At 43.5% G+C, this 13247-nt stretch overlaps 1 protein-coding gene across 1 annotated transcript; it reads right to left on the bottom strand.

Annotated features, from left to right (window-relative positions):
* Positions 1 to 9301: 9301 nt before the first annotated feature.
* On the bottom strand, positions 9302 to 12429 carry LOC136465261 (protein PXR1-like). Its single transcript, XM_066464069.1, has 3 exons — positions 11947 to 12429; positions 11350 to 11886; positions 9302 to 9319 (listed from the first exon to the last, which is right to left on the bottom strand). Exons 1-3 carry the CDS (start codon positions 12427 to 12429, stop codon positions 9302 to 9304), a joined length of 1038 nt encoding a protein of 345 aa, XP_066320166.1.
* Positions 12430 to 13247: the final 818 nt, after the last annotated feature.

The following is a 13247-nucleotide window of genomic DNA, read 5'->3' as shown; positions in this document are numbered from 1 at the left end:
AGAGACTCACGATTTATACTAGTTCAGGCCCTCGACTTGGTCGAGTAATAACCTTACGTCTAGTTTTGGCGTTAGCCTGTTTGCGTTGTATTGCTCTGAGTATCGGGTATCCGTTCTCCTCCTACAATGGGAACCCTCGCCAACCCTTTATAGTCCAGGCGCTGAGAGGCGTTGTTTATGTCCTATTTGGATACAAGGTCAGAGTCCTAAGCTACGCTTCGGGCGCCTTTCCTTGTATAGTTAGAGTTAGAGTTTCGGTTTTGCATGTTGCTTTGCTCCGCGTTCTTCTTAGCGATTGGGCTGTAGGCCTTGTTACCAAGGCCTACCTCCCTATAGTATGGTCTATGGGGGGGCCGTAGGGTTCCCCATCAACAAGCCCCCGAGCATTTCATGATTGAGCTTCAAGGGCCGAGTTGTTGTAGTCTTGATCCGGGTCCTTCTTGAAGTGAAATCTTGAGATGGTCTTCTTTGATTCTTCTTTTGGCTGATGTACACTTTTGCTTGATGTCCTCTGGGTTCTTTTTCCTTTGAGTGCAGCAAGTGCAATTTTGCAAAAATTGCACTCATTGAGTGTAGCCCCCGAGCCTCTTGTTTTTTTGGTACAAAAAAGCTAGAGGGTCAAAAAATTTGAAAATATGTTTTTCTGTGGTAGGTACTTGCAGCCCTCGAGCCTTCTCCGGGTTCTTTTCTGTTGAAAAGAAGCCAGAAGAAGGGTCTTGATTTGTACTCCTTTGATCTTTGTCTTTTGCTGGTCACGGATGGGTCTTGTATAGCCATGAGTGAGCGTCTTGTTTTACTTTTTGTCAGGAATCTTGCTTTTGAGTACTATTTGCCTTTGTTGCTTTGCTCTTTTGTTCTTTTCCTCTTTCTTTCTTGTGATCTTTAACCTTGTTTACCTCTGGTTTGTTATAAATACCTTCTTTGTTGGTTGTGGTTCTTCCTAGAGTAGGAAATTTCTTCTTCAATTCTTTCTTCATTCGTAGATATGCTGGTGTGTGAGGTTGAGTAGCCCCTGGGCTTATGCTTGCTTGGTTCTTTTGTTCCTTGCAAGGTGGCCCTTCGTTTCTTCATGGTTGACAGGTTGTTCTTATAGTAATCTGAAAACTCTACCGTGGTGCTAGATGGATAAGTCTGAAATCTGCCCGTTGGATCGTACCATTGTGTAGATTTGTGTCTTTCGTCATTTTAGCTGTGTCAGTAAATGGATCATCGCGTGGTTGATGGTAGAAGCCGAATCGCCATATTGGTTTTGATGAAGGAATTAACTCCGCCCTTAACCTTTTATGAAGAAAGTTTTAACTCCATCCTTATCTCAAGGAGGCTGTTGAACTGCCTGGGATGGCGATTTGGTCTCTATTTAACTGGCCACTCCGCAATTGTTTTGCCATAGCCACAATGACGAAGAAGAAGTTCATCCATAGGTAGAGTGTCCGTAAGGTGTCACGTTCTTCGCTTGTTCGCTCTTCGAGGACGGCCATGGCAGAGTCGTCGAGCGGAAGGTCTTCGTCGTCGCCTTTATTGCCAGCCCCTCCGGTGGTGGGGAAGGCTCCCCTTGTTGGGACATCAGCGCCGGTTGTCCCTCTACAGAAGGAGGATCCCTCGGCTGCTCCTGTGGTCACTCTTGTCCCCCTCTCTACTGCTGATGCTACTTCGACAAGGGCGGATTTGATCGTCCTTAGTAGTGACAGTGAAGATGAGGTTGATTGGGAGGCGCTCGCCGCCGAATACGAGGTCGACTAGGGCACCCTTGCTGTCGAAGATGACAATGATGTCGAATCTATGGGTAGCGGGTCTCCGGCGAGGAACTGATGATGGCTGGATGCATTGTCATTAGCCCTCGCTTTGATGTTGGTGTAAAGGATATCGAAGGGCAGATTGTCCGGTCGTAGATTTATCTTGGTGATTTGATGTATGTAGTAGTCGTGTTCTTCTATGATCATCATAAACTTTGTTTCCCCAATTTCTCTTTTCCTTTTCTTTTGATGTGGCTTCTTTTGTTTCTTTGTGTGGATGTCTCTGCTTTACTTATTCGTTAGACAAATTGTGTGAGTGATCAGGATTTCTTCCGAGTAGTTGCTTTGTGGTACGTATCCGTAGCTTTGAGTAGATGAATTGTTTCCATTTGTCATGAAATGACTCTTTGGTAGGTGGAGTGCTTTGTCTAGCTTTCGTTTGCGCCATGTAAACAACTCAGTATGTGTAGAACGTCGTCTTGAGAGACTGTCTTCGAGTGCTTTGTCTGGCTCTCGTGCAAACAACTCGGTATAAATTGTTGTTTTGTCAGACTTCATGTTCTTGCTAGTACTAAAAAGACTTAGGATCAGCGATCTTGAGATTGATAAGCCTCTGAGTACTTCATGGTGGAGTTCTAGGAATTTCTTCTTGTTCCTTCAGGTCTTTGCCGAGCAGGGATTACCGATGCTTTTTTCTGGTTTTATGATTTTGTGAAGGGTGGCTTTTACCGGTGCATCAACAATGTGGTTTCGTATGTCCGGGTTGTTGCCCCTGATGCTCCTTTTGAGCAGATTACTGAAGCTTCTATAATGGCTGAGTTTTCAAGACACTGGGAGGAGGCCAAAGTATAGCTTAGTGGTCTATCAGACCAAATTCTTGATCAAATGAATGTACTTCCTCCTTCTCTTTCGTCTTCTTGAACAGATGTGAAAAGTCAACCTTCTTTTGATGTCCTTGTAATATACTTTGTCTCTGAATTTTTAAGATGTGAGCAGGCTTCATCCTGTCTTTCTTTTCTTCTTAGATGTCTTTGAATAATATGGACTAGTTTCACCCTGTCTTTCCTTGTGGCTTTTTTCTACTTTGCCATATCTTGTTTCGCTCTTTGGGTCGGCGACCGAGTTGTTTGTACTATTTGTGCCACTCTTTGGTCGAAGTAGTCGATTGTACCGCTCTTGGGATAGATGATCGAGTTGTTGGAGTGTTTGTGCCCCTCCTTGGGCAATGTAGTCGATCGTGCCGCTCTTAGGGTAGGCGACCAAGTTGTTGGAGTGCTTGTGTCCCTTTCTGGGCGAAGTAGTTGATCGTACCACTCTTGGGGTAGGCGATCGAGCTGTTGGAGTGCTTGTGCCACTTCTTGGGCGAAGTAGTCGATCGTACCACTCTTGGGGTAGGCGACCGAGTTGTTGGAGTGCTTGTGTCACTTCTTGGGCAAAGTAGTCGATTGTACCACTCTTGGGGTAGGCGATCGAGTTGTTGGAGTGTTTGTGCTCCTCCTTGGGCAACGTAGTCGATCGTGCCGCTCTTAGGGTAGGCAACCGAGTTGTTGGAGTGCTTGTGTCCCTCTCTGGGTGAAGTAGTCGATCATACTACTCTTGGGGTAGGCGACCGAGTTGTTGGAGTGCTTGTGCCGCTTTTTGGGCAAAGTAGTCGATCGTACCACTCTCTGCTTCTTGGGCGAAGTAGTCGATCGTACCACTCTTGGGGTAGGCGACCGAGCTGTTGGAGTGCTTGTGCCGCTTCTTGGGCGAAGTAGTCGATCATACCACTCTTGGGGTAGGCGACCGAGTTGTTGGAGTGCTTGTGCCGCTTCTTGGGTGAAGTAGTCGATCGTACCACTCTTGGGGTAAGCGACCGAGTTGTTGGAGTGCTTGTGCCGCTTCTTGGGCGAAGTAGTCAATCGTACCACTCTTGGGGTAGGCGACCGAGCTGTTGGAGTGCTTGTGCCGCTTCTTGGGCGAAGTAGTCGATCGTACCACTCTTGGGGTAGGCGACTGAGTTGTTGGAGTGTTTGTGCTGCTTCTTGGGCGAAGTAGTCGATCGTACCACTCTTGGGGTAGGCGACCGAGTTGTTGGAGTGCTTGTGCCGCTTCTTGGGTGAAGTATTCGATCGTACCACTCTTGGGGTAGGTGACCGGACCCATATAGCACAACCATTTATGGGTTGGCTGTTTGCAGGGTAAGTAAGCAATCGTACCAGCTCTTGGGGTAAGCGATTGTGCCCGTATAGCAACAACCGTTTCCGGGTTGAGCTGTTTGCAGGGCTGCCCCTTTTTCCCCAACCTGATTATGGGTTGGTTCTATCCGTTGGACAGGGTTGTTAGTCGTACCATCTCTTTATGGTAGAGTGACAAATGCTAGCTTGGGTCTCCTTACCCAAGAAGCTATTTGGCCGTTGGCCATCAGTCAAACCATCTCCATATGGTTGAGTGACAAGATTGCCCATGTAGCACAACCATTTCTAGGTTGGCTATTAACAGGGAAGCCCCTTTTTCCCCAACTTGATTACAGTTTGGCTCTGTCCGTTGGACAGGGCTCATATTTGAAGCTATTCTTCTTGAATAATTTCTGTTTTATTTCTCTTGAAACTTGAGTACAATCTATTGTACTTAATTGTAGAATCTTTTGAGCTGGCTAATATGCCAAGTGTTCTTTACAGGTATTTCATCTGGAGTCATCAACTCGTATGTGCCGGGTCCTGTTGCTGTCTTCACGATGAAGGGTCCTTCCCATGGACTGAGTAGTTTGTGTCGTCCATCTTTCTTCTAGATTAGTCATAGTACTGAGTCCCTTGGCTTTAGTGATCAGGGTTGAGTACTTTTGTCATAATGTCTTCGTAACCCTTGCTGATATCTTGCATTTTGTATGATTGCACTGTCACTTATTTCTTCTATTGAATCAATTTCTAACTGCCTTGTTTATTCTGCTTCGCCTTCTTCATATTGTTCTATTCTTGGAGATAGCCATATTAAGTTGGTTGGTAGTACTGCCTCTGATCCGTAGACCAGAAAGAACGGTGAGTATCCAATTGCTCTACTGATTTGGGTTCTCAGACCCCATATTACTTTTGGTAATTCATCGACCCATTTTCCACCATAATCTTTCAAATCTTCATATAATCTTAGTTTTAAACCTTGTAATATGAGTCCATTTGCTCTTTCGACTTGTCCATTGGCCTGCGGGTGTGCTATTGATGCAAAGTCGATTTCTATCCCACAATCTCTTGCCCAGTATTGGAATTCTCTTGCTGTAAATGGTGAACCAAGATCTGTGATTATTTTGTTGGGTATGCCGAACCTATGCATGATGTCTTGTATGAATTCCACTACCTTTTCTGCACTGTATTTGACCAAAGGTTTGTATTCAATCCACTTTGTAAATTTGTCGATTGCCACAAATATGTATTCGAAGCCTCCTTTTGCTTTTTTGAGTGGTCCGACTTGATCCATCCCCTAGCATGAGAACGGCCAAGCCGGCGGTATGCATATTAAGTTGTGAGCCGGCACATGTGATTGCCTAGCAAACATTTGGCAATTCTTGCATGTTCTGACGAGCTCTTCTACATCTTTGAGTGCTGTTGGCCAATAGAAACTGGTTCTGAATGCTTTACCAACTAGTGTCCTAGAGGCTGCATGATTTCCACAACATCCTAAGTGGATTTCGTCCAAGATTTCCTTTCCTTTATCTATCGGAACACATTTAAGCAGTACTTCTGATGATGCTGCTCTTTTGTATAGTTTATCCCCCACCAGAACGTAGTTTTTGCTTCTTTGTACAACCCGAGTTGCTTCTGCTTTGTCTTTGGGTAGTTTCGTCTCTTTGATAAAATCAATGTATGTTTGTCTCCAATCACTTTGTATGACCATGATTTGTCTTGACTGGTCTGGTTCTTCTGCTTGATCTATTTCCATTGGATCTGTTGTCTCCTTCTCTTTTTTTGTGTTTCCGAGTTGTTTGATGGATGGGGCTGTGAGTTCTTCCACAAATATACCGGGTGGTACTTTTGCTCTATCTAATCCTAATTTGGCTAGCACATCTGCTGCAACATTGGAATCTCTTAGTACATGATGGATTTTGAGCCCTTGGAAATTTTTCTCCAATTTTCTGACTTCTACACAGTACGCATCCATATTATCTTTTGTACAATCCTAATCCTTGTTGACTTGATTGATTACTACAGCTGAATCATGGTAGACAAGTAGTCTTTTGATCCCAAGCGAGCTTGCAACTCTTAGACCGTGTATTAATGCTTCGTATTCTGCCTCATTGTTAGTTGCCTGCCAAAGTATTTGTAGCACATATTTTAACTGTCTCCCTTCTGGTGATATGAATAGTACTCTAGCTCCAGCTCCTCCTAACTTTAGGGAACCGTCAAAATACATTTTCCAATGATCAAGTATTGGTTTGGGTTCTTTTTGACTGATTTCTGTCCATTCAGCAATGAAGTCGGATAATGCTTGAGATTTGATTGATGTTCTTGGTTTGAAGTCTAGGTTGAGAGCACCGAGTTCTACTACCCATTTTGATATCCGACCTATTACATCTTTGTTGCGTAGAATGTCTTAAAGTGGAAAATTGGTTACCACTATAATCTTGTGTTCATGGAAATAATGTCTCAGCTTTCTTGATGATATCAACACTGCATAAAGTAGTTTTTGCACGTGTGGGTATCTCACTTTTGATTCTGTTAGTACTTCGCTTATGTAATAGACTGGTCTTTGCATTTTGTATGCATGTCTGGGTTCTTCTCTCTCAACCACAATTGTTGTGCTGACAACGTTCTTGGTTGCTGTAATGTATAGCATCATGTCCTCTTTGTCTTTTGGTGGTGTTATTACTGGTGATGATGCCAAGTATTCTTTTAACTTTTGGAATGCTTCTTCTGCCTCTTCTTTCCATTCAAAATTCCCTACCTTTTTCAATAATTTGAAGAAAGGTAGCCCTTTTTCTTCTAGTCGGGAGATGAATCTGTTGAGTGCTGCCATGTATCCTGTAAGCTTCTGTATGTCTTTAACTTTCTTTGGAGGTTTCATATCCATGATGGCTTTAACCTGCTTTGTACTTGCTTCAATTCCTCGGTTACTGACTAGAAACCCGAGTAGTTGTCCTGATGGTACCCCAAAAACACACTTTGTGGGGTTTAGCTTCCACTGCCATGCTTTTAGATTTTTGAAAGTCTCCTCGAGGTCTTCTATCAATGATCCGGGTTCTTTTATCTTGATTACTACATCATCAATGTATGCTTCTGCATTTCTTCCGACTTGACTCCCCAAGCAAGTTTGAATTGCTCTTTGATATGTTGCCCCTGCATTTTTTAGCCCAAAAGGCATTGATTTATAGCAATATGCCCCAAAGGGTGTAATGAACGAAGTCTTGCTTTGGTCTTCTTCTCTTAAGGATATTTGATGATAGCCTGAATAGCAATCTAGAAAGGATAACAGAGTTGATCCTGCTGTCGAGTCGATGATTTGATCAATCCTTGGTGGGACATATGGATCTTTTGAGCAATGCTTGTTGAGGTCTGTGTAGTCGATGCGCATGCGCCATTCTTTTGAATTCTTCTTCTCTACTAGGACTGGGTTGGCAAGCCAATCTAGGTTGATTATTTCTCTGATGAATCCTGCTGCCATGAGCTTGGTGATCTCTTTTTTGATTGCTGCTTTTCTGTCTAGAGCGAATCTTCGTAACTTTTGCTTAATGGGTTTGGACCCTTTGTTCACATCAATTATGTGCTCAGCCAACTCCCTTGGGACCCCTGGCATGTCTGCTGGCTTCCAAGCGAAAATATCTTTGTTGTCCCGAAGAAAGTTGGTGAGCGCGAGTTCCTATTTGGGGTCGAGATTTGCACTGATGATTGCCGTCTTCTCCGAATCACCAGTCAGTAGGTCAATAGTCTTGGTAGCGGCTTCTTTTGGTGGTGCGAAGTTGCTTGGCTTCTTAGCCAGTATCTTAATCTCATCTGGGTTCATTTCGTTGGCCAGCATTGCGATCTCCTTTCCTTCCTTTATATCTTGTAATCTTTTGGATATTTGTACTGCTTGTACGTCATAATCATGTGCTTTCTTTAGATCTCCTTTCAATGATAATACGCCCTTTGTTGTTGGCATCTTGAGCAGTAGGTATGGATAATGTGGTACTGCCATGTATTTTGTTAAAGCTGGTCTCCCAAGTATTGCGTGGTAGCATGATTCAAAGTCTGCAACTTCGAATTTGATGAATTCCATCTGGTATTTGTCTGGTGTGCCAAAGGTGATGGGTAGGGTTATCTATCCGAGGGGCATAGTTGCTCTGCTGGGTACTATTCCGTAGAATGGTGTGCTTGTGGGTATCATTAGATCTTCACAATCCAGATTCATCCTTTTGAGAGTATCTACGAAAATTATGTTAAGCCTGGCTCCTCCATCGATGAGTACTTTAGTTACTGCTACTCCTGTGATAGTCGAACCTAGTACTAGTGGGTAGCATCCTGCGTTTGCTGCACTGGTCCATTGGTCTTCTCTTGTGAAGTGGATGGGGTACTCTGACCAATCTAAATATCTTGGGATGGCTGGTTCAGCTGCCATGATGGCTCGGTGAGCTAGTTTCTCTTGTCTTTTGCTTCGTGTGTTAGGAACACCTGAAAATATCACCGCTAATTGGCGTTGGGGTTCTTGATAATCTCCTTCAGCTCTCTTTTCCTCCTCCTTGGATTTTTCTTGCTTTGGCTCCGAGTTGTTTTGATTCCTGTTTTCTCTCTTCATGAATTGCCGCTGAAAAGTGCTGCATTCAACTAACTTGTGTCTGGCCCCTAGGTGTATGTGACACGGTATATTTTCTATGTTTTCCGGTGCTCTTCCTCGGTAGTTGTTACTCTGATAGTTGCTATTACTGTTGTAACCGCTGTCGTTACGGTTGTTGCTATTGTTGTAGCTGCCATTGTGATTACTACCATTGCTATCATTGCCATTGCCATTGTATCTTCTTTTGTTGTCTGTGGTTGCCACCATATTGTCCTGCCTTGGTCTTTTGTCTTACTGTCTATAATCAGGTCTTCTATTCTCTGGGTTGTCCCTAGCAAATCTGTGCCGAGTTCTTTCTTCTGACGAAATTAGCTTCTCAACAACCCTCTTGAAGTCTTCATTTGTTCTTGGGTTCTCATTGAAATAGTCCTTGTATTGCCAGTTTGCCCAGATTCCTTCTGCAAAGGCCTCTATCACATCCCTATCAGTAATGTCATGGACTTGAGCCCTGAATTCTCCAAATCTTCTATAGTATTCCCTTAGACTTTCTCCTCTCCTTTGCTTTACTCCTTTCAATTCGGCTGTAGTCATTGGATGGGTAATAATGCCTGCGAAGTTGTTGCAGAAAGCTTCTTGCAAGTCTTCCCAATACTTGATTGATCTTGGCCTCAATTTGTCAAACCATTGTAGCGGCATTGCTTCGAGGGCCATTGGGAAGAATAGAGCCTTGATGTCGTCGTCTCCTCCAGCTAATTCAGTAGATTGGGAGTAAACCCTTAGCCATTGTCTTGGTTTGACTTTGCCATCATACTTGGAATGATTTGCTGGTTTAAACTTGTGCGGTAGCTTTAAAGTTTGTAGTCTTCCTGTGAAACAAGGGAATCTGTCATATGGTTCTGTTCTTCCGTAATCTAGCGATCTTGCCCTTCTGTAATAAGACCTGTCTTCTTTTAACTCAGACTCTCCATAGTCATCTTCTTTGTTAAATCTTCTTGATATTTCTTGGTAGCGTTGGCTGAATTTTGGTTTGTCTCTTTCTTGTTGCTTTGAGTAGTGTTCCTTCCTTCCATTGATATCAGCACTTTCTACTGGTCCTATCCTTTGAAAATTCAATTTTTTGGGTGGCTGCTCCCTTTGTGGCTCCTGTGGAATTTCTTCACCGGGTTGTTTTTTTGATCCCCCGACTTCTTTCTTCTGGTCTTCCTTTGCTTTCTCGTTATTCATGAGGGTGTACAACTCCTTTGTTAATTCTTCAATTCTTTCCATTTTTGTATTTTTGTGGCTTCTTTTTCTGCCTTCTTTCTGTTGTATTCTGTTAGCTCCGCTTTGTATTTATTCCAGACTTGCTTTCTTTGTTTAGCCTGGTTCCTCCTTCTAGCTTTCAATTTGTTCTTCTTTAGCCTTGCTAGTCTTTGCTCATCATTTTCGTTGCTGTCGCTTTTCTCATCTGGCGAGATGTTGCCTTCTGATTCGTCTAAAGATTTTATATCTGGTATCTATGGTGGTTCTAAAGGTTGTTCTAACTGCTCTGCCATATATACAATATACCTCTTCCGAGCTCTTCTTGTACGGTATTCCATCCTTCGTTTGGTTGAGCTGTTTGTAGCTTCTGAACTAGATCCGAGTTCTTTTCCCACTTGATAAGGTAGTTCTTCAATGCACGTGCCAGTCTGGACTTTGCTTGAGGTGAAAGAACCTGGCCAATGCACCACACAATCTTGCGGGGTCACTGTCATGATCATCCCTTCTTGTGCTCCCTCTAGGAGTATTCTTCTTGCTGAGTTCATCTTGTTTTGGGTAAAGTGTTGATAGACTAATGCCGCGTTGCGCAGTCCGTAAGTTCCTAAGTTCTTCTTTGAGTTGTACAGGTCGTATCCCTTCGCGATCGTTGTTGTGTCTCTGAGTCCAATTAGGCTTGGCCCTTGTGCCGTGAAGATTGTCTTGGAATCGGGTTGTATCTCTTTTTCAGAGTCGGTTTCGTATCCGCTTTCTTCCTTATTCCGAGTTGTATCCGAAGTTGAGAGTTTCGTCATCTTCTCGGCAAGTTTGTATTGAACTTCATCATCGAATTCTTTTTCTTCTTGGAGATGGGTACGAAGCTTACCGTCGTCGTCAGCCTTGCAGATCTAGGATCCGAAGACAAAGGTTGTTCCCATCGAAAAGGTCATCTTGAGGTTAAGGTCCGCCGAACTCTCGAGAAAAAATTCATCAAAAAGCCCCTACCTGGCGCGCCAGCTGTCGATGTTTTACCACCGATAGCCTACCACAGGGGTACCCGGGACAGTTGTTCGGGCTTCGGCGAATAGCGGAATTTGGTGGTTACGCAAAGAGACTCACGATTTATACTAGTTTAGGCCCTTGACTTGGTCGAGTAATAACCTTATGTCTAGTTTTGGCGTTAGCCTGTTTGCGTTGTATTGCTCTGAGTATCGGGTATCCGTTCTCCTCCTACAATGGGAACCCTCGCCAGCCCTTTATAGTCCAGGCGCTGAGAGGCGTTGTTTGTGTCCTATTCAGATACAAGGACAGAGTCCTAAGCTATGCTTCGGACGCCTTTCCTTGTATAGTTTGAGTTGGAGTTTCGGTTTTGCACGTTGCTTTGCTCCGTGTTCTTCTTGGCGATTGGGATGTAGGCCTTGTTACCAAGGCCTACCTCCCTGCAGTATGGTCTATGGGGGGCGTAGGGTTCCCCATCGACAGTAGCATTGAGCTCATCAGAGGATTGCTCAAGAGCACTAAGCTTCTTTTGCAATTCTTTGCACTTCTTGTTTTTCTTGTTAATTATTGAGTTGGCTTGTTCTAGCATGTTCATTAGTTGTTCATTTGAGAATTCATCATCATCATCACTATGATTTTCACTTTCACTGTCATCATTTTCACTCTCATCATATTTTACCTTGGAGCCCTTGATCATGAAGCATGATGGAGTGTCAAATAGTGAAGGCTTGTTGTTGATAGCAATGCTTGCTAGAGCCTTCTTCTTGGATGCCTTGTCATCATCACTTGAATCATCATCGATGGAGGCATCACTATCCCATGTGACAACATAGGATCCACCCTTCTTTTTCTTGATGGTCATCTTCTTCTCTTTCTTCTCCTTCTCTTTCTTGTTCTTCTTCTTCTTCTCATTATCCTCATTGTCACTATTGTAGGAACAATCTGCTATAACATGATCGGGGCTCTTGCACTTGTAGCACAACCTCACATACTCCTTATTCTTGAAGTGGTCTCTTCTCTTTCTTGCACCATAGCCTTTCTTCTTCTTCATCTTGCCAAACTTGCGCACAAAGAGAGCTAGTGCTTTACCATCACTATCATCATGAGAGCATTCTTCATCACTTGATTCTTCCTTCTTAGCCTTGCCCTTGCTCTTGTTCTTGAAGGATGAAGTGTCAGCCTTGAATGCCACACTGTTCTTCTTCTTGTCTTCCTCCTTCACAATTTTTTCACCATGACTATTGTACTAGTCCTTGGTCATCACATCACCAAGCACCTCATTTGGAGTGACATCCTTCAATCCATCTCTAAAGATGATAGTTCTCAATGTCTTAAATCTCTTTGGCAAACACATCAAGAACTTGAGAGAGAAGTCCTCATCCTTCACCTTCTCACCCAAACTCTTGAGATTATTGATGATGACTTGTAGCCTATAGAACATCTCCGGAATAGACTCATCATCCTTCATCTTAAAGTTTGATAGCTTGTCTTTGAGCATGTAGATCTTGGCACTTTTTACCATTGAAGTGTCCTCATATGTTTCTTCTAGTCTCACCAAAACTTCACTTGCCTTCTCAAGATCTTTGATTTGTTCAAACACCTTTGAATCAATGCCATTGTAAATTGTGTTGAGTGCCATAGTGTTGCATTGCTTGTTGATCTTGTCATTGTCGGTGAGATTGGCAGGGTCAATGATTACAAACTCATTCTCTACCACATCCCACACCTTGTCATTGATTGAACCAAGGTACATCTTCATCTTTCTCTTCCAATAATCAAAAGATGTGCCATCAAAGAATGGTGGTTTACCCCAAATATGGTTGAACACAATTTGAGCTATAATTTGCACCGAAGGTTGTTAAGCCTTGAAACAAACGGTGACCACAACTCCGATACCACCTGAAAGGTCCTAATATGGCTAGAGGGGGTGAATAGCCTATTTAAAAATCTATAAGATCACTAGAGCAATTTGATTAGTATGACAAATAGAGAAATGCAAACTTGCTCTAGCTCTACAAGGGTTGCAAGCCACCTATTCAATAATTCTAGTTACTATAATCACTAGGCACACAAATGAGTAAGTCACTACTCACTAAGAGCTCTCACACTTGCTACACTAAAGAGCTCCACTAGATGATCTTAAGCTACAAAGCAAGCTCTCAATTTGTCGGTGCAGAAAGTGACCAACACGTAAATATTTGTAGTTTTGCCGCACGTTGTGATCGGATGTGGCCTATCACTCAATGACACAGGGTTTATACTGGTTTAGGTAACGTGCCCTATGTCTAGTTTGAGTCGGTTGTTGACTTTATTCCTGAGCCTAGGTGCTCGAAGTTTGCTGTGGGGTTATAAATGAGAGGGAGAAAGATGGGAGGTGTAAGAGGTCCAGTCGGACTCCGGACTGAAGGGCCAAAAGTGACGGGAGCTCCTACGTGCACTAAGTATTCGAGCGAGTGCTCTGTGTTTGTGAGATTGATCATGTGTTGTTCGAATGGTTCGAGAGTCCTTGGAGTTGTCATCGATCGATCGATCCTCCTCATTGGGAGAGAGCGTATCTCCTTTCATAGATGAAAGAGA

This window comes from Miscanthus floridulus, chromosome 7, assembly GCF_019320115.1.
Source record: "Miscanthus floridulus cultivar M001 chromosome 7, ASM1932011v1, whole genome shotgun sequence".
Classification (NCBI taxonomy): domain Eukaryota; kingdom Viridiplantae; phylum Streptophyta; class Magnoliopsida; order Poales; family Poaceae; genus Miscanthus; species Miscanthus floridulus.
Note: the sequence above shows the minus strand (reverse complement) of the source record. Positions and strands in the feature narration are given on the sequence as shown.

What these genes read in the sequence shown, in the direction of transcription:
- LOC136465261 (XM_066464069.1), bottom strand. Translation starts at nt 12,429, where the DNA reads ATGAAGATGTACCTTGGTTCAATCAATGACAAGGTGTGGGATGTGGTA. An exon ending in AGGATGTCACTCCAAATGAG is followed by an intron (nt 11,887 to 11,946) that starts GTGCTTGGTGAT and finishes AAAATTGTGAAG; the next exon opens with GAGGAAGACAAGAAGAAGAA.